This window comes from Mustela putorius, unplaced genomic scaffold (assembly GCF_011764305.1).
Source record: "Mustela putorius furo isolate JIRA1106 unplaced genomic scaffold, ASM1176430v1.1 tig00003949_pilon_pilon_pilon, whole genome shotgun sequence".
NCBI classification, from domain to species: Eukaryota; Metazoa; Chordata; class Mammalia; order Carnivora; family Mustelidae; genus Mustela; species Mustela putorius.
In genome coordinates, this window is record NW_025422093.1 from 7621531 (window position 1) to 7648929 (window position 27399).

At 41.3% G+C, this 27399-nt stretch overlaps 1 protein-coding gene across 1 annotated transcript; it reads left to right on the plus strand.

Annotated features, from left to right (window-relative positions):
- The first annotated feature begins 9937 nt into the window (after window positions 1–9937).
- On the plus strand, window positions 9938–11907 carry MRLN (myoregulin). Its single transcript, XM_013063050.2, has 2 exons — window positions 9938–10169; window positions 11672–11907. Exons 1-2 carry the CDS (start codon window positions 10043–10045, stop codon window positions 11830–11832), a joined length of 288 nt encoding a protein of 95 aa, XP_012918504.1. The 5' UTR covers window positions 9938–10042; the 3' UTR covers window positions 11833–11907.
- Window positions 11908–27399: the final 15492 nt, after the last annotated feature.

Genomic DNA, 27399 nt, shown 5'->3' on the forward strand with positions numbered 1-27399 from the left:
GGTCTTCCCGTCGCTCCGGTGACTGCGAAAGGAAGTCTCCCCCAGGGAGAGTGTTCGCATGGAGGGCTGCCCAGGAGCTGTGGGTCTTGTCGTTCCCCCGTCCTGGAGTCTCCATTCAGACACGGCACCTGCCTTGTTCCAGCGATTCATCGCCTTCTTGTTTTCTTTTAGCCGAAGGCTTTGTCTTTGCAGCCTCCTTTATAATGGTTGCTTCTGAGAGTCCTGAAAAGTAGGTCACTGTGTTTTCTGTCTGGAAAACGAGGACCAGCTTGGTCCCCGCGAGCTCAGCTAAAACCAGACAATCCAGTCATTCTTCCGGACCGGGGTCGCATGCAGCTTCCTGCTTTGGTTACGATGTATTCGGTGCTCTTGAACGTGGACATCAGGCTTTTCTAAGTGACATGTGTGAGGGAGGCATTGCAGCGAACTGGAAGGAGGCCGGTGCTGGCCTGGTGTGGAGCCCTGGCCTGGAGCGCTAACCAACTGTGCGAGTTCAAGCAAGTCCTAAGCTCTCTGAGCGGAGTGGGGTTTTCTCATAATGTATATAAGTGGCCAAGTATACTAACGGTATTTATGAAACCCCTCATTTGAATGTCTCCTGAATCTTCTTAATCATCTCTTGTTTGTTTCAGAATCAAATCTAGACACTCCGGGGTGGGTCTTTGACAGAAAGTATTAATCTAAATGGTAGAGACGAAGGAGGCAGGTGGACCGGGGATGGGGTAAATCGGTGACGGACATTAAGGAGGACACGTGTTGTGATGAGTACTGGGTATCATATGTAAATGATGAATCACTAAATCCTACTTCTAAACCCAAACTACGCTATTTTGTTAGCTAGCTTGAATTTAAATTAAATCTTGGAAGGAAACAACAAGGGGGACGAAGAAAAAAATAAATGGTAGAGACAATAATTGGTTTCCTCTTTAGGATGGGCAAGCGGTGTGGAGGTCGAGGCTGGAGCATACGGTTGGTTGGCAGTTCGGGACGTTAGGCTATAGCTAAGATCAAGGAAGATGCCAAAGCTTCCAAAACAATTTCAAAGTGTAAGCTAGTATTTTCATAAACTTGCCAGGTTTACCCGTATTCTAACATTTGTTTTTCGGTTATGTGTTTCTATGGCTAGAAGGGACTGGTTCCCCCGGCTTGCCAGATCGATTCTGTGCCTGGAGGAAACAGGAGATGAGATTCTTGCTTTCCTCTACAAGCTTTCATCATGCACACATTTATTTAATTCCTACTGTGTGCAAGGTTAGCAAGGCATCAGTGAGCTCTGTATTCAGTAGGAGAAAGAAGTCATTTTGTGAGTAACTCAGGCGTAAGTCAGAACGGGCTTTTTCTGTGATACTTGAGAAGTTCAGACAGAAGACAGACAGGGCCCGGATTCCACAGGCCTTCACATCCAAAACTGACCCACCAAAAACAGGCATTGTTGGTTAGGCTTCCCCTTGGAAGGCTGTAAATTCTTGGAAAATGATTCCGGAATTTTCAGGGTTCCTCCTAAGATTCACCTTCTAAGTAATGAGCTGGTGAGGCATAAAAGGACAGCACCTTAAACCGGCGCCTCATTCTTATCCCTCGACCTCCCACTTCCCCAGTTACTTTTTTAAAAGATTTTATTTACTTATTTGCAAGAGAGCGAGAAAGCCCATGCGTGGGAGAGCAGGGGGAGGGCCAGCAGGTAAGGGAGAAGCAGACTCCCCACTGAGTGGGGAGCCTGACTTGGGTCCCCAGCTCAGGACTCTGAGATCATGACCTCACTGAAACGACTGAGCCACCCAGGTGCCCCCACTTACTTTGTATTAAACACATAGTTTTCTTCTAGGGCCTGTGCTAAATGCTGGAAGTATAATTCTGCCTTTAAAGACTCACAGATTTTCATTTAACTTAAAATTCTGTTCTCCCCCCAGCCACCTACCTTCTCAGCTAAACTTGACTCCAAAAAACACTTAACTGGTTTCAGAAATCAAATCTGTGCCTTAATGAATCCAAAATTGCCATCACAGAATTTATGCAGTGTGTGTGTTGCAGAAAGTAGTTTGAAAGGTTCTGCCAGATGCTTTTTAGAGCTCCAAAAGACCTCCAGACAGGCCTCCGCTCTCCTGCACTCACCAGCCCCCCAGCCTGGAAGGGCCATTGTGTGGCTGTACGAATTCTGCAGATAAAAAACGCAGACCTCACAAACATCACCCTCTGTCTCACTCCTGCTTCCTCACACCAGGGCAGGACAAATATGTGCTGGGGCTTCCTCCTAAAACCTTGCTGAGCTAATCCCCACCACCTTGCAGAGCTAATCCCCACCCAGACTCGGGGCAGTTCATCCGGCCTTGTAAGACGACACTATAGCTGTGATTCATGGAGGAGGTCGGGGAACTTGTCAGGGAGAAGATTGATAACATTTTGATTATTGTGGTTCCAGAAGACTTCTTCATGTTAAGTGCCCATTAACTTGGGGGCAAGGCACAATCTTCTATTTGGGGCAGGAATGTGCCAGTGAGATATCTTAACCTTCAGAAGTCTTGGTCATGGATGATTAAGAGACGTTTGTTCATGTGTCGAAAAATAGTTCATTTTAGGGCCGAGATATTTACTTAACAAAAATCTGAGGCATGGTCAGGATGGTCTGGGAAGACCCCAACTGCACAGGATCAACAGAAAGAAAACATGAGAGAGGGAGAGTTGAAGAGAAGTAGAGTAGATCCACCCAGGTTGGGGAGCCCCCTCCCACCAGCTCCCTAAGAGTCAGGGGGACCCTCGGGAGTGCTGCCAGGCAATCCAGCCCACATACCTGCACGCCTGTCTCCACCTCCCCTTTCCATCTCTAGATCCACTTGTTTCCTCTCCTTCATCAGAGTCACTATGCTTTCCACGGTGCTGGGCGGCGGGGAAGTGACCATGTTTCTAATTCCTCAGCTTCACTGCAACAACGACTGTTTGCTCGAGCACCAGGCAGCATGCTGGGCTCCTGGCTTCCCTTCTTCCTGATCCTGAGATACAGCGGCAGCGGCAAAGTCTGTGGGGTCAGACAGACCTTCATTCAGATCCCAGTTTATCCCTGGTGTGTGATGTGAAGTGGTTTATTTAACCTCTCTGCTCTTCAGTTTCTAGAACTAAGGAAATGGGAGTGCTAATTACTCATGGTATCAGGCTTTACGTGATGACAATCAAAGCATTCATAGGCTTTTCCTAATGATAGTGACGAATAAAATCCTTTCAATCCCCTGCAAGACCGATAGCGTCTCTGAGTAGCAGGTGAGGTTAAGGGCAGGGTCTGAGGCTACAGGGTTATACCACCTAGAACCAGGATCTAAAACCAGTTTGGTCTGGCTCTAAAACCTATATTCTCTCCTCGCTGCACTTTGCTGACCGACCATCTGTGACCAAGCGGTTTTTGTCCTCAGCGGAAGTCTACTTTGTCAAGTTGAGACCTGCCAAAAGTGCTCCAGTCTTCGCTTGTAACTTCCTTGGTTTTGGACTCGCTCGTCTGACCCTGGCCGGAATCGGAGAAGTTGGGAGGTGAGGAAGGTAGAGTGTCTCCAAATAGGCGAGTGAAATGCAGAAATGATTTATCTCAAATGTCAAAACATGGCTAAGGCCATCGTGATGGTCTTTGTGAAAGACAGTAGCTGTGGAGGAGCCTCAGACAAGTCTCTGGAATTCCTGTCCTTCTCTGGGCCTCGTTGGTCGGATGGGAAGTGTCAAAATCGCAAATACCTTTTCCAGAGCCAGCATTTCTGTCATATTTCAGACCTTTCACTGCTATTGTTTTTCTTAGCTGGAAAGAGAAAAATCTCTTTGAAATCCTATCTCAAGCAGGAAACAAGATACAATGATCATGCCACAGTCATTTAAGTGCAAAGCCATATGCCATTTATTATGATTCTCATTCAACAACATTTCTCTCATACAAGACTCATATCATTGATGAATTAATTTTTCAGATGTGTGTTAAATTTCCTTTCTCACATAATTTGGCTTTGGGCAGAATCTAAGGGAGGCTTAGCTAGTTCAAAAAATGCAATTTGAACTCAAATTTTAGAAACTTATGTAACGCACAATACTGTTGAATAGGTCTGAGTTTTTGGTTAACTTCTAAATGACTCAAATTTGAAGGTCTCCTGCCCTGCCACAACCAGTGGCCATTTCTAGAGACCCCAGGGGACAAATCTCCATGATGCCATAGAAACGGTAGCCATCCTAACAGGATGTTCCTATCCTAAAATCCCCTATGGCTGCTGTCAAATTTTAGTTGCCTTCTAGCAACTAGACTCGGTTCCCTAATTACAAATAAAACATAAATACAGAAGCAAAACCACCAACGAGATATAACTCCCCTATGATTTCCGAAGTGTCTAAAAGTAATTTTATTAAACATAAACTTGAAAAGAGACATTTTCCATGTAGAAAGCATCCAACTTTGGGATTTTGGATGCTTTTCAAATATTGGCTAGAAAAGGTAGACTTAATACATATGTTTTTCTTGTTGCAATTGTCATTTAAACCAAATGGCCTTCCAGTCTTCTGAAAACACTTCTACTTTACATGCAGCTATTAAATCAATATTTGTTGAAAATGGATTGGTGTCAGATACTGTGAGGCACTGGGATCCAGGGTGGGTAAAGCCATCCTCATCGCAGTTTATGCAGTGCTATACGCAAACCAATAATCATAATGGGGTGTAGTGAGTTGAAATGTGGGAGAGACAAGCTGGCTTCAGTTCTGCCCAAGGAAGTCAGGATAGATCACAGAGGAGGTACCATCACAGAGGAGGTTTCAAAGGTGTGTGACAGTTCTGTGTGTTTAGGTGTTTAAAGAGAGCCCGAGAAGAATGACTCATTCAAGGATACCCTCTAGGAGGTAATATGCTAGATTATAATTACAATAATATTTACCATTGCTTATGATGTGTACTTGCCAGGCACAAGAATCATCTCATTTCATGCTCATACTGCCCCATTTTCTAGAAGGGCTAATGAAGGCACAGAGGGATCGTCTAAGGTTTCATGGTAAGTAACAGATCTGAGGGAAACTCTATCAGTCTGATTCTACACCCATCGCTCAACCATCATGTGCAGAAAACATTCTTGTTATTTCTTTGTCTAGTTAAGGTTAAGGAGGTCAAGGGGGAAAAAAAAAACCTATCAGTCAAAGGTTGATAAGTGGATCAAAAACAAGGTAATAATAAACCAGAATAAAATTGCAAATAAAAAAGCTAATAAATATGTTTTAAAACCTGTACTTTCAGCAAACCTGGCTGCTAGAGTAAGGTCACACTGGTGGTCTGTGACTGTCCCATTCACAAAGAGCAGGCTATTTTGATGTGAGAGAATGGACAGCTGACTGTTGTAGAGATTTTCCAGCAGATTCTGGGTTCTCTCTCCCAGAAGGGCCATTGCAAGACAGTATATAGCATTATTTGATCAACAGTTCACATACACAGAAAGGAGTTGGGACTGAAGAGGAAGAGTGGCCGTTAATAATTACATGCAGGTATTTCCACTTCAGTATGGTCAATTTCGATTGTAAAACAGATCTTTTCAAAAGTAACTTCTTGTTTGAAAACATTAATAAATCTATGTATTTGAAAGATGGTGCCATTTGGAGCCCTGGGCTAGGAGAATCTAGGACCCAGCACAGAATACTGAGTGGCCCTGGGTAGTTGCTCTATGTTCTCATGGCGTGTCGCCACAGCCTGGCACAGGCTAGCTCCTCAATAAATGGGAATTACTGTACTCTACTGGAGTGACCTAAAGGTAAAAATGGACAGACAGATTTCAATTATGTGTCATTTTCAACATGTGTCTTTAGGCAACTTTGCTCAGTATTATTTTGACCATTAGATACTGATGGAAACAGGAGTAGGATGAACAAATTCTTGTCAAAAAAGAAAATATTTTTGAACTATGACTCAAGAGTTTAAGACTATAAACTTGAATCCAATGAAAATTGTTTTTCTTTTGACTGAAAAGAGACTTTCCAAAGTATGTTCTGTTCTTTGTCTCGACCAAGAATCCATGCCCAGTAAGGGGAAATAGTAGAGGTTAAGAGAAATTGAGAAAATGGTGAGGTCTTACTTGGGGGGGGGGTGAGGTGCAAGCCATTTAGTAAATCCACTCTTCTTATGGTTGCAGAAGTCAGAGTTGATTTGAGAAGCCTCATTTTATATAAAAACAAATTCATGAAGGTTTTAAAGGCAAGAGCCTAGGGCCACCTGGGTGGTTCAGTCGTTAAGTGTTTGCCTTAGGCTCAGGTCATGATCCAGGGGTCGGGATCGAGCCCCACATGGGGCTCCCTGCTCGGTGGGAAGCTTGATTCTCCTTCTCCCACTCCCCCTGCTTGTGTTCATTCTCTTGTTGTCTCTCTCTCTGTCAAATAAATAAATAAAATCTTAAAAAAAAAAAAAGGCAAGAACCTACAAGCTGATGGCAGGAGGAAAAATAGGGCATACAGTGAAATTCCATTCCCAGAGACCAAAGTTTATTGCTACTTTCTATTTGTCCAACTTTGGGGGATACCACTTTTCAACCACTGATAAACAATGAACAGGTCACTTTGAATTAGATTATTTGGACTCTTTCTGGAGTCAAAAGATAAAATAAATACAAATTTTAAAAAACAGATGAGAGTATTTGCAGTACAACAGTCTATAAAATAATAATTTGATTCCCAGTACCTTCTGAAATAGGGAAAAGAAAGGTAGGTAGAAGCATTGTGAATGAGATGATAAATTATTCGCAATCTTCTGAAATTTCTACACGAAGGTCCAAAATAATCGGGGATGTCTTAGATTAGAAATTGGAGATTATTTTAGTTATGACTTTTAAATACTATATTCAAGATAAGCCTGTGGTCTCGAAATAGTCACACTCAATATGGTCTATCATACTCTTAAAAGTGTCCTAATTTATTTGAAATTTGTTATTTATTTATTTATTTATTTTAAAGGTTTTATTTATTTATTTGACAGAGAGAAATTACAAGTACACTGAGAGGCAGGCAGAGAGAGAGAGAAGGAAGCAGGCTCCCTGCTGAGCAGAGAGCCCGATGCGGGACTCGATCCCAGGACCCTGAGATCATGACCTGAGCCGAAGGCAGTGGTTTAACCCACTGAGCCACCCAGGCGCCCCAAAATTTGTTTTTTTTTTAAGATTTTATTTATTTGACAGACTGAGATCACTAGTAGGCAGAAAGGCAGGCAGAGAGAAAGAGAGAGAGGGAGAGGAGGAAGCAGGCTCCCCGCTGAGCAGAGAGTCCCAGGATCTTGGGATCATGACCCGAGCTGAAGGCAGAGGCTTTAACCCATTGAACCACCCAGGTGCCCCTGAAATTTGTGATGCGTGTTGTACCCAATAAAAAACACTAGGAATCTTTTTGCTCTGAGTATTGCTGTTGCTAAATAGCTTTCCCCCCAAAAGAATGTCCCTCCAATCCCAAAGAAAAAAACACCTGATTACAAAGCTTCTAGCCATGTAAGAATTAGACAAAACATAAATTAAGCTGCAGTGACACTCATAATTTTAATCCACAGTAAAATCTGAGCACATTAGTAAGCTTGTGATGATACAAGTCTGTGTCCTTCCAGTGACTGAGATCTAAAAGCAGATCTATCATCAAGCAGAAGAGCTAAACAGGAACCACCCATATTCCTATTGATCATGAGTGTTTTGGATGAGACAAGAACATGTTCTTTAGCAAAAAAGACTTACAATGAACTCAAGGAAAGTTAAGTTTATCAGTGAAACATTTTAATTGAAAATATCATTTGTACTGATATGTTTTCAATTAAAATGTTTCATGGATAAATCTAATTTTCCCAAGTTCATACTTGCTTAAATGATCGGTTTCACAAAATAAAATTAGTATATGTTACTGTTATATATATGAAGAAAGAAGAAGACTGGCGGTTTAAACTATTTTCCAAAGTTATATAAGCAAGCAATGCCCCTTTAAATGAAAATGGGAGAAATGGAAACAGAAGGATAAAAAACCACATACTGTCCTTCCTTCCAAAATTGACCACTGTGATCATTTGTAGGTATTTCTTACTGTTCTGTTCTTTCCTTTCTCCACCCCCACCCCCATAGTCCCATTGTGGAGTTTAATATACATACAGAAAAGTGCATAAAACTTACAGGTACAGTTTAACAAATGGTTAAAAAGTGATTGCCAGTGTGGGACGCCTGGGTGGCTCAGTGGATTAAAGCCTCTGCCTTCAGCTCAGGTCATGGTCCTGGGGTCCTGGGTTCGAGCCCCACATCGGGCTCTCAGCGGGGAGTCTGCTTCCTCCCTCTCTCTGCCTGCCTCTCTGCCTACTTGTGATCTCTGTCAAATGAATGAAAAAACTCTTAAAAAAAAAAAGTGATTGCCAGTGTCACCACTGCCCAGGACGGGAAATTAAACAGTGTTGGGGGCTCCTCATCCCACTTATCTCTTCCCTTAACCCTCACTGAAGTCACCCATCCTGACATGGTAGCCAATCCCTTGCTTTCCTTGATAAATTTACCTCCTACACAGCTGCCATTCACATTCACCCCTTAATTGTGCACTCTTTAAAAAAGATTTATTATTTATTTGAGAGAGAGAGAGTGTGTGCAGTGGGAGGGGCAGAGAGAGAGAATCTCAAGCAGACTCCATACTGTGTGCAGAGCCTGAGGTGGGGCACGATCTCGTGACCCTGAGATTATGACCTGAGCCAAAACCGGGAGTTGGACGTTTTACCCAACTGTGCGAAGCCAGGAGCCCTTTTGGGGCCTTGCTTTTTAAGACTTTGATATTATGATCATAAAATTTACCCCTGCTTTTATATGTAGCTATAGCTTAATGTTCATTATTGTGCAGTATTCCATTCTATGAATTTATCTATTTATCTGCTAATGGTCCTGTGGGTTGTTGCTGAGTGGAGAGTATGATGAACAATGGGTGCCCTAATGCGGATATTCATGTATCTCGTATGTACTTTGGAGTGTATGGGTGGTCATAAGGTATGGGTTTCAATCATATTTAAATATTAAACATAATTTTCTTTTCTTTTTTTAAGATTTTATTTATTATTTATTTAACACAGAGAGAGAGAGATCACAAGCAGGCAGAGCGGCAGGGGGAGAGAGGGGGAAGCAGGCTCCCTGCTGAGCAGAGAGCCTGACGTGGGGCTCAATCCCAGGACCCTGAGATCATGACTTGAGCCGAAGGCAGAGCCTCAGTCTGCTGAGCCACTCAGGTACCCCTAAACATAATTTTCTAAGTAGTGTTTTTATTATTTTGTAGTTATAATAACCATCATTTTATTGGATAAATAATCTTCCATTGGTACCTTAATTTTGTAGCCTGGTCTTTTGTAATAAATTTACTCCTGCACTTTTTAATTTGTTCATAAAAGTGGTACAAAGTCCTAAAACTTATAGAATTTATAGCAGACATACAGTCACATGAACTATGGTCTTATGTAGACAGTGGCGTTTTGTTCATTGTCATAGAAGGTATTGAAGCAATTATATTTAAAACAACTCTTAGGGAATTTTTTGGTTGTGTTGTACAGTATGATTGCCGTAGTAGTATTAGCCAATACCTATATCATACCACATAATTATCATCTCTTCTTGTGTTGAAAACAATTAAAACCTAGTCTTTTAGCAAGTTTAATATTATAATACAGTTTTATTATCTATAATCACTGTAATGGGAATTAGGTCTTTAGAATTTACTTACTAGTTGCAAATGTATGTATCTTTAAACATTTCTCAGAGAGAGAAATGTTTAATATCTTTAAACATTTCTCAGAGAGAGAAATGTTTAATCAGAGAGAGAAATGTTTAAAAGATACAGTGAATGTTTTCCCTGCCAGGAAAACCTTAAAATTCAGCTTAACCTTTCTGTTAAAGTTTTACTGTTTAGCTGCACAAATCTGTGATAAATTAAAATTAAAGTGTCATATTTTCCGAAGTCTGACCTTTGACATCTTCCTGACTTCTTTTAGAAGTTTCTCCAAGCAGGCTCCCTGCCCCTCTACTTTGTACACTACCTCACTATCTACTAAAACCTTTCAATGTGCTTTGACACAGGGACCAAGGTTGCTAAGAGACCACCTGCGCTGAATGCACTTTGTTCAAGCAAGAGCTTGCGGAGTGAACCCCAGGAGTGGGGTTATCTACCATTACCTGGGATCAAGTCAGGTGAGAAATGGGTTTCTACTCACTCATCAGTCCCCACCCGCTACCTGGTCTTTTCCAAACTTCCTATCTCAGTCTCTTGCTGTTGTTGGAGGAAAGTAAAAGTGTCCTTCAGAGCACAGATGAAAGAAACACAAGCTGGAGGCCATAGGAATGAAAAAATCACTTTACAAACTCGTATATTCTTCTCACCCATTGCTTCTGAAACATAGGTGAAAGGAATCTTTGGATGTCAGGGAAATTCTAGGTGTTTACTTTGCCAGTGACTGCTGCGTAGTTTGGGGCATGTCATTCCCTCCTCCAGGATCGGGGCTAGTTATTACAGAACTTAAACCAGATTGCTGAAATGGGAGAAGACAATACCGTAGAAACCTCGTCTAGTCCTCTCTCTTACAACTCAACCTGCCTTTTTGGTTTTTGAGTGAAAATAGCAAAAAGTATTCTTCTACTCCAACATTGCCACTTTTAAAAAGTATTGACACTCCTTTTGAGTGTATAAAAGGAACTCTGATGCAAGTCTTTGAAAACTGCTTGATTTATTTGACCTTGCATTCCTGAAAAAGGAATTCAGAACGGTTCTAAACGCCCTCCCTGACAGGCGTTCATTTGGTAAAATGTTCCAACAGTGTGCTGAACTCACATTAATACCTTTTAAAATTCCGTAATATTTTTTGAAATTGCTCTTGTTTGTAAAAACTATCTGATTAACACAGAAATGTGGAGGAAATTAAATGTTTGATATCTTGTTAAGTGACCAAAATAATGAGAGAGAGGATCTTGAGGAAAGATCAGGACAATGAAAAAGACCTTTTGTTGCTTAATTAAAAAAACATTTTGTCACCTGCCTTTTTCTGTGTCTTCTAATTCTCATTTCCTGGTGATGCCACCCATATAGGTGGGAAGAATGGCAATTTCACTGATGCCAGTAGAAATGATGGTAAATAACTTTGTAGATAAGATTTCATACAAAACTAATTACATGATAACATGACAAGAGAATGGCCATTCTGCTAGTCCCTTGAACTGTTTCTTTTTCTTCCTTTTTTTTTTTTTTTTAAGATTTTGTACATTTATTTGGCAAAGAGAGATAGAGCAAGAGCACACAAACAGGGGGGATCAGCCGGCAGAGAAAGAAGCAGACTCCCTGCTGAGCAGGGAGCCCTATGCAGGGCTCAATCCCAGGACCCCAGGATCATGACCTGAGTCTAAGGCAGAAGCTTAACCGACTGAGCCACCCAAGTGCCCCAAGCTGTCCCTTTTTAGAAAGAAAGGCATATTTGACATGTAGAAAAATGTCTGATTATGACATAAAGTGGTCAAAATGAGTGTGTAGAAAATGTTTTAATTAATTAGGGGGAAAAGTATTTTAGTTTATTGGTAGGTTACAGATGTGTACAGATGTTCCCTCATCACTATTTTTTACAGTGCAACTATTCCACTGAAGTTAAAAAATCAGGATTATAAATACGTTTATTTCAGGATACTTTTCTCTTTTCCCCCATCAGGGAGCAAGAGCATTCTGGATATGATGTGTAAAAACTGGATATTAATGTCTACTACTATTCCTGCAAGTCCAGAAGATGAAATTCTTGGAAGACTTCTAAAAATTTTGTTTGTTATCTTTGTTGACTTTATGTCTATTATATATGTCATTATAACTTCCTAAAGAACTGAATTCCCTTGCTTCACATGTAAATTTCACATTAATTCCACTGAATAAAATTTGTAGTTTAATTTTTTGAGTGATTTTAATTTGCTAATATTCTAGAAGCCAAAAGGACATTACAATCAAAACAATACCGTGTATTGCTTAGTACCTTAAGGTTTATAAAGCATTATAAAAATTCATGTTTTTTTTTCCCCAGAAATCTACACTATTGACTTATAAAACTTCTTGACTTTTTAATATGATTGTAATTTGGTATATTGACTAAAATTTATAAGTGTAAGTATGGGTGATTTTTTTTCAGGATGCATAACTATGTGAAATTTTATATGGTTCTATTTTTAACACACCAAGCTTAACATATGACAATCTTTCCATACGATATGCCAGTAAGTTATACTCATTTTCTTATACACTTATCTCATCTGTGTGGAGGTAGGTATGTTTTTCCAAACCCTGGACAATTTTATGTTTCTATCAACAAGAACTTAAAGTTAGGAATAGAAATACCATAAAGAGATTCTTTTAAGAAAACAGAAGTTACAAGAGAGGAGAGAAAACAGGAGCAACGTGTCGATTTTCTATTTGGGTCTAAAGGCTTCCCGTATGTCATTTAATGTAAGGCTCACAAAATTCTAGGAGACAGCTTTGTTGCCCTCATTTTACAGAAGGAAAAATGGGATGTTGGGGAGAAATATGCTAGCGTGAGACTAAAAAGAGGAAGTGACCAGAACCAGGTCTTGGGCCTTCGCAATCCAAAGGTAAATAAGAAGACGAGTGTGATTAAAAACCAATCTGCAGAGCTCAGCTTCTTCTCACAATGTTTTAGTTAAGTCTTTAGGGTTGTATTTTTTTTTTTTAAGATTTTATTTATTTATTTGGCAAAAAGAGATCACAAGTAGGCAGAGAGAGAGGCAGGCTGAGAGAGAGGGGGAAGCAGGCTCCTTGCTTTAGAGGCTTTACCCTACTGAGCCACCCAGGTGCTCCTTAGGGCTGTACTTTTATATCACCACTATTTATTTTCTTATTCTGCATTTAAAAATCTTTTATGAAAGAGACATCAATTACCCTGCTTGACAATGCATTCTCTTTACTTGTTTTCTTGATTTCCTCATTTTCTGACAGTGTTAAAATATAACTGTTGAACTTCTGCTTTTTAAGCTTCTGAAAAGCAAAGGTCACTCTGTCCTTTAGACTTTCTGACTTTTTACATTGGACACACATGCTTCACCAAATTCTGATTTCCTCCATGTGATGACCATTTTCTCAGATTTGGCCCAGTCATTAATGCAAGCTTTCATAAGAGGCCTAATGAAGTGTGAAAGGAATCTGGGACCTTTGAGACTTATTACTTAACTGACTCTTACTTAACCTTTCAGTGGTGTTGTGTATTTAACCATAAGCCAAGCAGAGTCAAACTCCTTGCACACTTGCTGTAACAGAAAATCCTACTTTTTCTACACTATACATTCACACCCTTCCTTTTGGATATAAGAGTCACGTCCTGGGTGCCTGGGTGGCTCAGTTGGTTGAGCGACTGCCTTGGGCTCAGGTTATGAGCCCGGACTTCCAGGATCGAGTCCCGCATCGAGCTCCCAGCACCTTGAGGAGTCTGCTTCTCCCTCTGACCTTCTCCTCTCTCATGCTCTCTCTCACTCATTCTCTCTCAAATAAATAAATAAAATCTTAAAAAAAAAAATGTCATGTCCTGTTGATGTATAACAGGTTTCTCCCCACTTCCCTGTATTTGGGATTTGTTGGGGCCTATATTATCAGGTTACTGACAGGAGAGCAAAGTCACTCCATCTTCTAGAAATTGTTTTTCTTCCACCCTGTCTGCTTCCAGGCAGTAGACAGTGTGGTTAGAAGCACTGACTATGAAGCCAGATTACGTGTGTCCAAATCTGGGCTATGCCTCCTACAGTTTAATAACCCTGCGTCTCCCCTCCCTGACCTATAAAACAAGTGCCTGTGTCCCAGGTTTTTAGAGAGGATGAAATGAGCATGCAAAACGCTTAGCATAGTTCTTGGTGTATGGAAAACAGAAAACTGTGACAGACTGGTGTTATCAGCATCCTCAGGGAGAAGCACAGGTGACTTGGCTTCCTTCAAGCTGAATGTTAGTGGGTCTCAGTCAACCGCCTGTCCTATATGCCCCCCTTGCTCTCAGAATGACCTCACATTAACCCATTCCCTGCGAGTGTGACTGTTTGCCACTGGGCCCAGCAGAGTTCTGGGCGAGGTGTAGGTCTAAACCTGTTGACAGTGCAGGCCTCCTTTGGGGATGTTATTTTGGGACCTGGCAATTACTGCTAGGTACAGTATGACTTGCGACAACAAAGAAACACTGGTAAATATCTTCTTGCAATAAGTAGAGTCCTGGCTTTATAATCAGAAATATATCTTTTTTTTTTTTTTTCACTCTTCAAAAATACTCATTGAATATTTTTCATGGTATTGAATAATTCATGGTATTGAATAACCTGGGCAAAGTAGTGAACAAAGCATACTTTTCCTGCTCCCAGGGAGCTCAAAGTCCAGTGGGGGTGGAGGTGAATGGATACCCAAAGGGTTCAATTGCCATGGGGTGAGTAGTAGACAGAATATGCCTGGGAGGGTGTGGTGTTGTGGAGGACGTTCTCCAGCAGCAGAGTCCCGGGATCCTGTTAGACATGCAGAACCCTAGCTTCCCCGCAGACCTACTGAATTCAGAAGCTGCACTGTAACCAGATCCCTAGTGATTCATATGCATGCTACAGTTGGAGAAACACTTACGTGGAAGGAAGCTTACTGGACTAAGTGTTCCTACTGTCTGGCTAGTGGACAGATAACGTGACCTCTGGGCAAATTGCTTAACCTCTCTGGGTCTCATACTCCTCCTGCATTAAAATGGGACAGAATGAACAGAATGAAGAAATACCGAAAATGGCATAAATACTACCTGCTTTGCAGAACATGTAGAAATATTGTGAATTTTAAACGAACTGAATGGAAACACACAGAAATGCGTTACAGAAAACAGTTATATAAATCTAAGACTTCATAAACATCAAGAAAACAGGAATAGCTCTGGGAGGTAAGGGACCCATGACTCCTTTTAGGAGAACTGGAAACGGATTGTTCTTCTAAATGGCAACCATATCCACTGCACGGATGCAGGTCTGCAGCCCGGATTAGGTAACGTGTGTTTTCTTGGATGAATTTCTGTGGAGTTTCGTAGAACTTAACATCCACAGGCACTGTTATAGTCAACCCTCCAGCTGAACTGGGTGATGTTTTTTTTTTTAACTTGCCACTAATAGGTATGAATCGTCTGGCCATGCCTGAGCTCATGTGTCTACACGCTGTCAATTTCATAATCTCGGTATCAACTCAAGTGCCCTTGCACCTTTCCCAGTTCTGCAGTCCTTGGAGAACTTCAGAGAGACGTCAGAAGTTACTTGCTAGAATCCTCCTAACTCATCAATGGCAAAACCTGAAGTTGGAATGGGCTGTGCTAAATGTTTTGCATACATTATGCAATTTAATTTGTACTGAGAGATCTATGAGGTATTTCCACTCTGCAGATGAAGAGATGCCCCCTCAGAGGAATTAAGTACGATGGCCAAGTTCGCACAGGACATCCTGACGGTGGTCACACCGCTGAAAGTGAGAGAACCCAGACCCTCGATGCAAAATGATCTGCCTCCAGAACCCTGTTCTTGACCATGCAGTTATCTTCACATCAAGTCATAGAGGTTAATTTCCTCACTGGCTTTTTGCTTGGAAGGGCAAGAAGTTTGACTAAATGAAGCAGTCTAATCCTACGCTGAGGGAGGCAACCTGTCGCATATAACCTATTGTATTGTGACACCTTGCAATGTGATGACTATTCACCTTACGGGCGCTGGTCTTTCTAAGGCTTCTGTCTATAATAAAAGGGCATATGTACTCTCTGGTCATTGAGTCCCATTGCTGCATGTTATCAAATATGAAGTCAGTCTTTATAAAAAGGAAGTCTTGGATTATTGTGCTGCATTTGGTACACAAAGAAATAGAAATTGTGTCTATAAAATTATTTCATGTCAATTTCTTAATAATTGAAAAATCTCAAATACTATTTTGAGCAATCTGTCCCCAAAGAACTCACAAGGGACACCTTGGTAAATGTGCCAATTGCCTGGGCTTAATACTAGCATCTTTTGAGTGATAAGCATTCTACAGTTTACGCATTAACTTCAGTGTTTACTTGACTGAAATGACTTACAAAAAACAATAAGCCAGGTAGCCCCTCTGAGTTAGCGCTCCAGGGTAGGACCGGGGTGGACTACTGCCGTAGAGACTGGGACCGAGGTTTGGGAGAGAATCTTCAACGTGTGGTGTTTGTGTGAGGACGCAGAACAGGTTTTTGTTCTGGGCTGCTCTCCGCGCGATGGTTATTTGCTAACCTGACGGGGAGCAGTCCTACTAACTGAGCAAACTGAGGGCGTGTTGCCATGTAGGCCAGTCTGGGATCAGCCATGAGCACAGACTTATTTATAAACCTACAGGAAAGGCCCCTTGAGTGTGCTCTGCCTTCCGACCGGGAATGATGGTGAGAGATTAGTGAGAGAGCACGGGAAGTCCTTGAGGGCCAACTGGGTTTCCAGCCTGGGCATCTGCCCTTTCAGCCAGGAGCTAGCTACAGACTGTTCTCTGGATGGTCAGTGTCCCTCGACTGGTGTGATCTCAAGGCACAGAGACTGACCTTTGGGTGTTGTTTACGAAGTTGATTATAACTTGCACTATGGAGATCATTTGCTCAATAAATATTTAACAAGCACTCATTGCCTGTCTGGTAGTGCTGTAGGCACGGGGCAAGATTACAGGTTCTGTCCTCGCAGAGCTTGCCTTCTGATGGGGGAGGCAGACAACAGGCTGATAAAGTCATGAGAATTTTGGATAGTTCTAAATGCTGTGAAGGAAATAAAACAAAGCAATGAAAGAGAGAGTTTATGTGGGATAAGACTACTTTAGCTCAGAGGATCTAAGAAATGTTTCCCGAGAAAGCAACATTGGAGCAGAGCCTCGACTGATGAGCAGCCTGAGCGTTAGGACTTCAGGTACAGAGAACAGTATGTACAAAGGCCCTGAGGTAGGCCGAGCTCAGCAAAAACATTACGAAGGCCAGTGTGACTACAGATCAGTGAACAAGTAGGGAGAGTTTTTTTTAGCATTGATAAAAATCAGCTTCTATATGACTTCTTTAATATTTGTTGCATAACCTGGATGGTTACTGAAACTTTCTCATGGCAAACTGGAGAAAGAACGTGAGCATAGCTCATGTTCTGTGTCCTTTGTATTGGCACACTCTCAATAAATATTGAGCAGACAACCAACCCTCTCTGAAGATTGTGATTTTTCCATGGTTACTCCAGGCTGACCATAACTGGCCCCTAACTTGTTGCAATGTGAGGGAGCTTCATTGCTTGACTCGTTAACTTTAAAAGTCACGTTTTTAGGACAGCTTTTTAAAAACCACATGCAGAGCAAAAATTGTATCTGCTGTGGTTTTTTAAATAACAGCTTTATTATTATAATTCATATACCATACAGTTCATCAACAATGTGTACAATTCTGTCATTTTTAGTATATTTACCGAGCTGAGTAACCATCAGCACAATTAATTTTAGAACATGTTCACCACCCTAAAGAGAAACCCCACGAGCACCCATCAGTAGTTATTCCCAGCTGCTCCCAATGACCCCTCCCCCAGCAGCCCCAGGCAACTACTGACCCACTCTCTGTCTCTATAGATCTCCTCTTCTGGGCATTTAATAGAACTAGAATCATCCAATATATAATATTTTGTATTGGCTTCTTTATGGTCATCCATTACATGGATACATCACCATTTAGTTACCTACTCATCAGTTGATGGACGTTTGGATTATTTCCATTTTTTGGCAATGATGAATGGTACTTTTAGGAACACTCATGTATACATTCTTTTGTGTGTGAAAGCATATGTTTTCATTTATTTTGGATATTTACCAGTTTGTGGAATTACTGGGTTGTATGATGACTCTACTTTTAAACTTTTTTTAAATTTTAAACTTTTGAGGAACTGCCAGACTATTTCACAGAGGAGCTGCCCCACATCTAAGTTTTTGAAAAGGTTTTCTTTTGATCTCTAGGGACAGAAAGAACATTTAAAAGATATATATACTTATACATATATATGTATATATATATATTTTTTTAAATTTTATTTATTTATTTTTTAATTCTATTTGAGGGAAAGAGTGTGAGTGGGGTGGAGGGGAGGGAGGTGCAGAGAGAGAGAGGGAGATAATCCAAAGCGTCAGGCTCAATTCCATGACTTTGAGATCATGACCTGAACCAAAATCAAGAGTCAGAGGCTTAACCAACTGAGCCATCCATGTGCCCCTAGAGAACACTTTTGTTACCTTGATAATCCGTAGGATTTCAAATATTAAATAGGTGGATCATGAAATAAGGGCTAAAGATGAAAGCATCTGCCCTTTCCTCTAGATTTGAGTTTTAAAACCTTTAATAAATTTCTTTAAATCTCTATTTTATGCTATCTGCAATCACAACTTGTTATCTGTGTTCCTTATTATCCATTTCATTTCAAAAATTAATTACATAAAAAATTCCTGGGGCGCCTGGGTGGCTCAGTGGGTTAAGCCGCTGCCTTCGGCTCAGGTCATGATCTCAGGGTCCTGGGATCGAGTGCCGCATCGGGCTCTCTGCTCAGCAGGGAGCCTGCTTCCCTCTCTCTCTCTCTGTCTGCCTCTCCGACTACTTGTGATTTCTCTCTGTCAAATAAATAAATAAAATCTTTAAAAAAAAAAATTCCTGACATTTTCTTTAAGTACTTTAGGTCCAGTTAAAAAAAAACCCAAGTTAGCATGAGATACTTTTTCACTGACGGAGGTTAGATTTATTTGATTACTATTCATTGGATACCTACTCTAAGCCAGGCATGTTCTAGGTGTTGGATAGTTCCTCTCTGCTTTCTACTTCAGAAGGTTCACTTTATTAGTTATGTGGTTGGAGGAATACTCTGTAGTGTAATTGATTCTTTTTTTTTTAAGGTTTTATTTATTTATTTGAGAGATAGATCGTAGGAGAAAGACAGTGATCATGGGCAGGGAGGAAGAGCAAAGGGAGAAGCAGACTCCCCACTGAGCAGGAAGCTCGAGGTGGGGCTTGATCCCAGGACCCTGGGATGACAACCTGAGCTGAAGGCAGATGCTTAATGACTGAGCCACACAGGTGCTCTATAAATGATTCCTATAGTTCATTTTCCACAAGCAGACCCTTCGCAGATTGAATTTTTGGCTTTTGATATTCATTAGCTTACTTTCTCCAACATATACTATTTGGGCTGCACATAGGGAGTCAGATCTACTGCAGCGTTGTCAGCATGACGAGAATTCCAATAGGTGTTTCTTTATTCACCCCACAGCAATATTAATTTCTTGGCTTATCTGGTGGTATATTGTAACACTATTGGCTAAAGAATCTGTTGAAAAATAATCTTGGCCAGCCAAAGAAAAGTTCACCTAACAGCCTTCCCAAGAATTACACCTAAGCCAGGATTCAGCCCTTGAGTTCATTAAGACCATAGTTGACAGAGCATAGACCCATGTCGACACCGGAGGAAAGATTCAAGTCTTCTTGGTTTTAAGGCTAACTACCATATGAGATTATTCTACTCATTTTCAGATGAGGGAACAGGCACAGGAAGGATAAGGAACCTCATCAAGGTTACAAAGCTATCTTCGACCACATTATCCAAACCAAGAATTAGAAAACTTGAATATGATCAAAGAATTTTGTACCATTTCAAATGGCAAAATAAATCTCGGAGACATATTTTAGATCTGGAGTTTTGGGAAACTTTTCATGTTTTATTGGAGCAATGAATATAATATTTGAAATTTGGCCTATTACATGAGGGTCTTTCAGGGTGTCCCTTTATTTTCCTATTAGTGTCCCTAATTTTCCAACAATTCCCTATAAAGCTCTTAGGGGAAAACTGGAGGCCACAATAGCCTTTCCTTTTACCAATCCTCATGTGGTACTTCTTAATCTCTCAAATTGGTCCCCTTCTCCTTTCATAATCTCATAGGTTTTACAACTTCCTAAGTTTTTTTCCTCAACTGTTTAATCAGCCTCCTAACTAGTCTCTCTCTCTCAGTCTACCCTTCAGTGGTTTCAAAGATTGATCATGTTGAAACACAAATCTAACCATGTCACCCTTCTGTTTAGAATCCTTCAGTGCTTCCTCTTTATTTCCCAGATAAAGCCTTCATATGGAGACAAGAACTCGCATGGTCTAACCCATTGGAGAAGACATTTGTTGTGTTTTGGCTAGTCAGCAATCCAATTTGCTTTTGGAGAATCTTCTGCTGTGGGTAACTCCATGGAGTGCTTCTCCATGTGCCCCTAGTTGAGAGATGGTTATCTTGCCCAAGCCAATGTCCGTTTTACCTTTCCTCTGGAACTCTGAATCTTGAATAGAATCTGGCAAGGAGGGAGAAAATAGAGCCCATTCATTTGCTGATGAGACTATGAGTCCCTGCCAACTAGATCTCTAAGTGGACTCATGTCCACTTGGGTTCTCCATTTATGCAATCCTGCCAAGAGATGGGAACTACTGCTTTCAGTTAAAAGCTCTGTTGCTGTTTACTTTCTACTTCCCACAAATATGCTTACCCTTAATCCTTTGTAATTATCCACTGTAGTTCTCAGTGTAGTCCTTAACAGAAGAAGCTTTCATGCCATTAAGACTTTGTAAACGTAAAGACCTTTTAAATGCTCTTACCTCTGTCTTGGGATGCCTCCTTCTCTACCCAAGCTGTGTTTCTGTTTCTGTGTTCCCTTAATGCAGCATGGGTACCTTAACGGAGGTACTTAGCACATTCTCCTTACTATTTACCTGTCAGTATTCCCTCCTAGATAGTAGGACCCTTTGTTTTGTGAAATGCCTGGGGCAAAATAAATGATTAAGAATTTTTGATGAGTGAGTAAATAAGAATAAATAAGAATTGACAATATATTTTGTAGTTCATGCATGAGGTTTTGTGTTATGGACAACAGATTTCAGAAAACAGATTGCAAGTTGTAGATCATAGAATCGACATAAATTGCAAGAGACTAACCATCAGGTAAATTGCTGATGAGATTAAGATAAATTTATCAGAATAAGGGTGGTGATCACTAAGTCTTACAACAAATAGATAGCATTTGTTTTACTGTTAAGCTTTTATTTTTTTTTAAAATAGATAGTAATTTTAAAACATTATTTTAAATACAGCTTAGTTAAAGAGTGTAGCAGTTAAGAGCACAGAATGCCAGAGTTAGACAGTCTGGATTTAAACTTCACTACTTCTTTTTTTCCATCTATAAAATAGGAGAAATAATATTCTTAAGTGCTTAGCACAGCCCCTAGTAGTTCTGGTCATCTCCATTTGCCAGTTTCTCCCATTCAATTCAGTTTCTGCCCTTCTTTGTCCTGCTCTGGACCCAGGAGGCTGACCACTTGTGGGGTTCTTGGTGCATGGCTTCACCTTGGCTTTGGCCAATGGTGAGCACCATTGAGAGGCGTGCAAGCAGAGAGTGGCAGGGGTATTCTCTCCACACTCGTCTTGGCACTTTGTCTCTGACACTCAGACTATGTCTCCTCTCAATTCCAGCTCCCTTTGGTGGGGGGGGGGTGTCAGGGGGTGGGGTCCATCCTTTGCAAGCTCTGCTTTCCTAGGTACTGGTAACACTAGGTCTTCTCTTTGTTACTTAAGGCCCAGCAGCAGCAATCACATCCCACTGTCTGGTCTTTGGATGCCTCTTGTTTATGCCTTTAACCCTGCCCACAGTGCTAAAATTATTTCCCTTAAGATTCCTTCACTTAATTATCTGAGATGTCTTCTGTTTCCTGCCTGGATCTTGACTAATACACTCTTATATATAAATCACTTAAAAATGTGAACTATTTTTATATTTAATTATTAATATTAAATGTTCAATTATTCGATTTTAAAATGAATATTAAACACCATTAATGGAACATAGGTAAGTTGCCATAAATAGATTATTGTAAATATTAAATATTGTTATGATATTAAAACATTTACGGCTATTGAGTAGAAAATAGGATTCACACCTTTAAAATAAAGCAGAGGACTTCAAGCACATTTCAGCTGTACAGTTGGCTGTTTTGCCTGTGGTTTGGAACAACTGCCAAGTACTCAGATGGAAAGTTGAAGAAGCTGTCCAGGGTGTGGGTAGGAGGGCGAGAGCCGAGCACACCTTCCCACGTGAGCACGCCTGGGATGGTGGGAACAGTCTGCTCGCGCTGTTGGGCTGATCCCACCCGCACTTTTCCCGCCTATGCCCAAACTCTTACAGAACTTGGTTGACTGTACACTTTCGTCCCTCAAGGGTGTATTTTTTTCTTTATAACTTCGAGTTTCATAGGTTAGCTACCATGTTTGAAATCAGGCTCAACAAGCCAAAAGAGGTGACCATTTTTCAAACCCCAAAACCCCGAATGTTTACTCACTGAGACCATGTGGTAAACTGGTTGGATTGTCCACGGTCTTGGACCACATAGACCCTGTGCACAGAGTAGAGGTCAGGCATTCTCACCTCCATCATGTGGTGAGGAAGGGAAGACTAAAACTTCCCACCTGGGGGCGGAAACTTTGTTCCCGGCTGTCTGAAACACACAGCACGTAAGTCAGATATCAAGGCAGAACCCCATGAACAAAATAGGCTCTGTTTCACAAAAAGGTTCAGTTCAGTGGCCTTAGGTTTATTTTAAAACAACATTAATCAATTCCACCTGTGTTTTCAAAAAAAGACATTGAATTCATTGGTACATTTGAACCTGACAGCCTGCCTTTGGGATTAAAGCCTTTTCTGGTGATCTATTATCCAATAAGATTACATCATAAATCATACAACCTGAATTTGTAACAGACACGATTCTGTGAGTCAATTAAAATGTAAGAAATAGTCTGAAACTGTCCCGGACACATGAGGGAGTTCTCTCCTTCCCTCCTTCAGTATAGTTCTGGAGACTCTCCTACGCACAAGCGCGGTGCTGGATCCTGAGCTAGTGCTGTGAACAGGAGAAAGGCAGAAGCCATACAGTCTCATCTCACAAGCGTGGTCTCTGCATTCCCACTGCCTGTCTGCTTCCATCTCTGCTGCTTTGTTGCCTTCTGACTTTGGGAGTTCACTGAACCTAATGGGGCCTTAGTTTCCCATCTATAAAATGGAAACTCTAATTTAAAAAGAAATATCTATCTATTGATATCCCTGTGTTCACCACAGTATTATTTACAATAGCCAAGATATAGCAGTAACCTAAGTGTCCATCAATAGGTGAATGGATCAAGAAGACGTGGCATGTGGGCGCCTGGGTGGCTCAGTGGGTTAAGCCGCTGCCTTCGGCTCAGGTCATGATCTCAGGGTCCTGGGATCGAGTGCCGCATCGGGCTCTCTGCTCAGCAGGGAGCCTGCTTCCCTCTCTCTCTCTCTGCCTGCCTCTCCATCTACTTGTGATTTCTCTCTGTCAAATAAATAAATAAAATCTTAAAAAAAAAAAAAAGAAGACGTGGCATGTATATACACAATGGAATATTACCAAGCCATAAAAAAGAATGAGGTCTTGCCATTTGCGACCACATGGAAGAAACTAGAGGGTAGCATGCTAAGTGAAAGAAGTTATACAGAAAAAACCAAATACCATATGACTTCACTTACATGTATAATCTAAAAACAAAACAGACAAAAAAAAAAAATAAAACAGTAACAGACTCATAGATCCAGAGAACAAACTGATGGTTGCCAGAGGGGAGGGAGGTGGTGGATGAAATCGGTAAGGGGGTTCAGAGGTACAATCTTCCAGTTATAAAATAAATAAGACATGGAGATTTAAGGTATAGTATAGTTGTTACAATATTGTAACAACTTCATATAGTGTCAGATGGTAACTAGACTTATTATGGTGACCCTCTCATACTTGTATGTAAATACTGAATCATTATGTTGTACACCTGAAGCTAACATAATATTGCATGTCGATCATTCTTCAGTTAAAAAAAGTAATAGAATAGAGCTTGGCAGAGTACGGGCACTGTTGCAGCAAAAAAGCCACCAACAGTTTGAGCATGTATTCATGCATTCACGGCTCATTTGGCCACTCACTCATCAGCAAAAGTTCATTAAGCAAAGTGCTTCCCTACTGCTGTCACTGTGCCCTAGGGAGCAGTGATGAACAGGACAGACCAGGTACCTGCCTTCAGGATTTTATTGTTGCCCTGTGCAAACAATGAGTACATCATAGATGTCTGGAGTCCCATATGTGGATATAAACTGGGTGCTCTGGAAACTGGTACCTATAAAAATGTAATTTTTTTTTATGGCCTTGAAACCAGGCAAAGCAGGTCAGAAGGCTGTAGAGTGGAACGTGTACACACACACACACACACACACACAGAGAAGGACACACATTCTATGTAGTTTTACATTTCTGATTTCCACTTCCATGAAGATAGAGAGTAGTGGTTCAGAGCATGGATGCCTAGATTAAAACTCCAGCCCTACTGTCATTCACTGTGTGATTAGAGGCAAATTATTTAACTTCTCTCTGGTTCATTTTCATTAGCAGCCAACGTGGATGATTATAATAGCGCGTACTTCGGTCCACTGTGGATTGTAGTGAGTTTAGTGAGCTGACGGTCCACAATGTCAGCTCTTACCAGCCTTGGATCATTTTCATAAGGTAGAGTGGGAAAGGCACAGGTTTAATAACCAGCCAGACCAGGGCCTGAGTCCTACTTCATCACTTACCAACCAAGCCAGTAACTCAGCTTCTGAATTCCAGTTTTCTCACCTGTAAAACAAAGATAGCAATACGTAACTCTATGAGATTGCATAGTTCTTGGCAATTACCAGGCACTCAAAGAACAGCATTCATCCCTCTTTATCCCTCCCCTAAGATTAAAAACCATTTGAGCCCAATAATGGGATGAAAGTAAAGGCAAGAAACAGAAGAAACAATATTTTGGAGAATTACAAGTAAAAATATGATGCAGTATGTTTTTTAAGGTCATTTTTAACATTTGAAAATGTGTCTTTAAAAACAAATCTCTGTAAGTATGTGAGAGAATGGCTTATCCACTTCTAGTTTTGTTTTTCATCTTTTGTCTGTTAGAGTGTGAGTGAATGAAATGGAATTCATAGAATGATCTCTAGATCTGAGCTAACTGCTGTAAAAAACTCTATTTTCTTTATTTTTATTTTCAAATGTAGTGTCTATGTAGCTATGCCATCATTCATAAACAGGGGAAGAGCAGCATGTACAAAAGAAGAGAAGCATGTCCTGCTGTAGTAAGTCAGGAAAGAAAGGCTGCTCAGCTGGGCAGGCTCTGGACGGATGACTCAGGTGTTGTGCAAGTGTCCCACCCTCCCCTGACCCCTGATGCGTCCATCCACCCTCCGCATTTCTGGCTTCCTGGCTGGTGTGAGGTCTGCACAGCAATTTTGGGTTAATTTCTCTGTCTTTTCTCTAAATGATTAAATCAGCAAATGGTCTACGTGGGGGGTGGGCCTTAGGCTGTCTCACAAATCACCAACTTCTTAGTAAGTGCTCCGAACAATAATAATAATGCAAGACAAAGGACCAACTTCTCAGTCCAGGGTACTGCCTTTATATCAATTTTTCTTTAAATGCACATTCAGGTTTTTGTTCTTCCCAAGGGAGTTTTATTAAATCCAGCTTATTTGATGACCTGTCTTTTTCTCTTACTCTGTCTTGCAAGTACATATGCTTCTGGGCCGAAGAGAGGCCCGAAGGGCAAGGCCTGCACACAGCTATAAAGCCAGAATACTGAAACTCATCTGACCCTTACCTCGCTAGCAAATCTTGCTTCTTCCAGTCAATGGGGACGAAAATTCTGGATGATAAGGAGGTGGTTTTGGTCTTGTCTTTGCCAACCTGCTCTCCACTTCCTCTGCACTGTGAGAGCAGTGTGGGAGCATGTGAGATCAGAACATCCCCAGCTTCTCTGGGTCAAATTCCACTCATGGGTAAAGTGTCAGGGTTGGGCTAGATTTCTGAGCTCTCTTGCATGTCTAATTGCTCTGCTGAGGTGTGACTGAACAATGAACCTTCACAAGCGGGTAGGGGCAATTCTTACATTCTAGTAATGGCAGCAATTCCCTAAGCCAGCATCCACTGCTCCCAGAGCCACCTTCCTAACTCCTGAAGTCCTCTGGGCTTCTTCTGCCCACTCTGTTCATTGCAGTAGAAGCCTGGACCCCCAGCCATGCGAGTTTTGGACCCAGTCTTTGGGATCCAGTCTTACACTAAAGTTGGGACCATGCTCCCGTGTGTAAGAATGAGCTCATTTTCAGTTCTTACTTGATAGGTATGGACTGGCCTGAGCAGACATGGGAGTACTGGTCATACACTCTCCTTTAAAAAAATCTGGGAGGGGCCCCTGGAGAGTGCAGTCTGGCTAAGTGACCACCTCTTGGTTTCGACTCAGGTGGTGATCTCAGGGTCTTGGGATCAAGCCTCGCATGGGGCTCCATGCTCAGCACGGGGTCTGCTTGGAATTCTCTCCCTCTGCCCCTCCTGCTGGGGCTTGTTCTCTCTAGAAATAAAGGATTAAATCTTAGGGAAAAAAAATTCTGGGAAAACTTGGTGGAGATGAGAACAGGGACAGGCACCTTCAGAAACCAACTGGTGAACAAATATTTTCAAGAACACAAATATTTTTCCTTGTCCTCAAAATATAATTTTATATACATGGATTTCTTCAACCAACTAACTACCAAGATGACACTTTTTTTGGTGGTTAGAAGGTATTTGAATCAAAGATAAAACTTTCTAAAATATCTTTTATCAAAACATATGGAGAAAAAGACACATGCGATCAATGTGCAGGTCAATACATTCTTATAAAGTGAACCATTGAGTAACCAAAACCAACTCAAAAGTAGAACATAGTGAGAAGTCCTTATTCTATCTTCTCTCCTTCTCAGGAATATGTTTATGATCTTATTGACAGCATCACCTCTCTGTGTTCCCTTCCAGAACCATTCCTGGGGCCACCCCCCTCTCATTCTCACGGTTACTTCATTCCCCGCCCCCCCATCTTCCGCCCTCTTAGGACAAAACAAAACACCCTGTATCAACTAGCACTGGCCATTCTCTTCCTCATAACCTGAAAGTCAGTAAATTGGGTCCAAAAGGAATGGTGGGGCGCAAAGGGGATGAACCACTGTTTTCCTATCAGTAAGAAAACTGGATATGTGCTGTCAGGGTCCTCAGGATTTCGGGGAGACCGTACCATGCAGCCAAGATGAGAAAAGAGAGGCTCAGGAAGGTGAGGCAGCTTAATCTCGATTTCAGAAAAGAAACCTTTGCAAAGTGTGGAGTCTTGGCCTAGGTCAGAACCAGAGGCTTCAGGGTATAAGGAGAACTCTCACCTCGGTAATGAATAGTGGCCCTAGGCCTCTTTGAGAAGCTGGTGGAAGGCATGGTGCTTTTTCCCAGAAAAATG

Bases quoted from the DNA above. Each gene is read 5' to 3' on its own strand.
- MRLN (XM_013063050.2), top strand. From the start codon at position 10,043: ATGTGCTTTGACACAGGGACCAAGGTTGCTAAGAGACCACCTGCGCTG. The intron at 10,170-11,671 runs GTGAGAAATGGG...TTCCCCCATCAG, and splicing joins ATTACCTGGGATCAAGTCAG to GGAGCAAGAGCATTCTGGAT.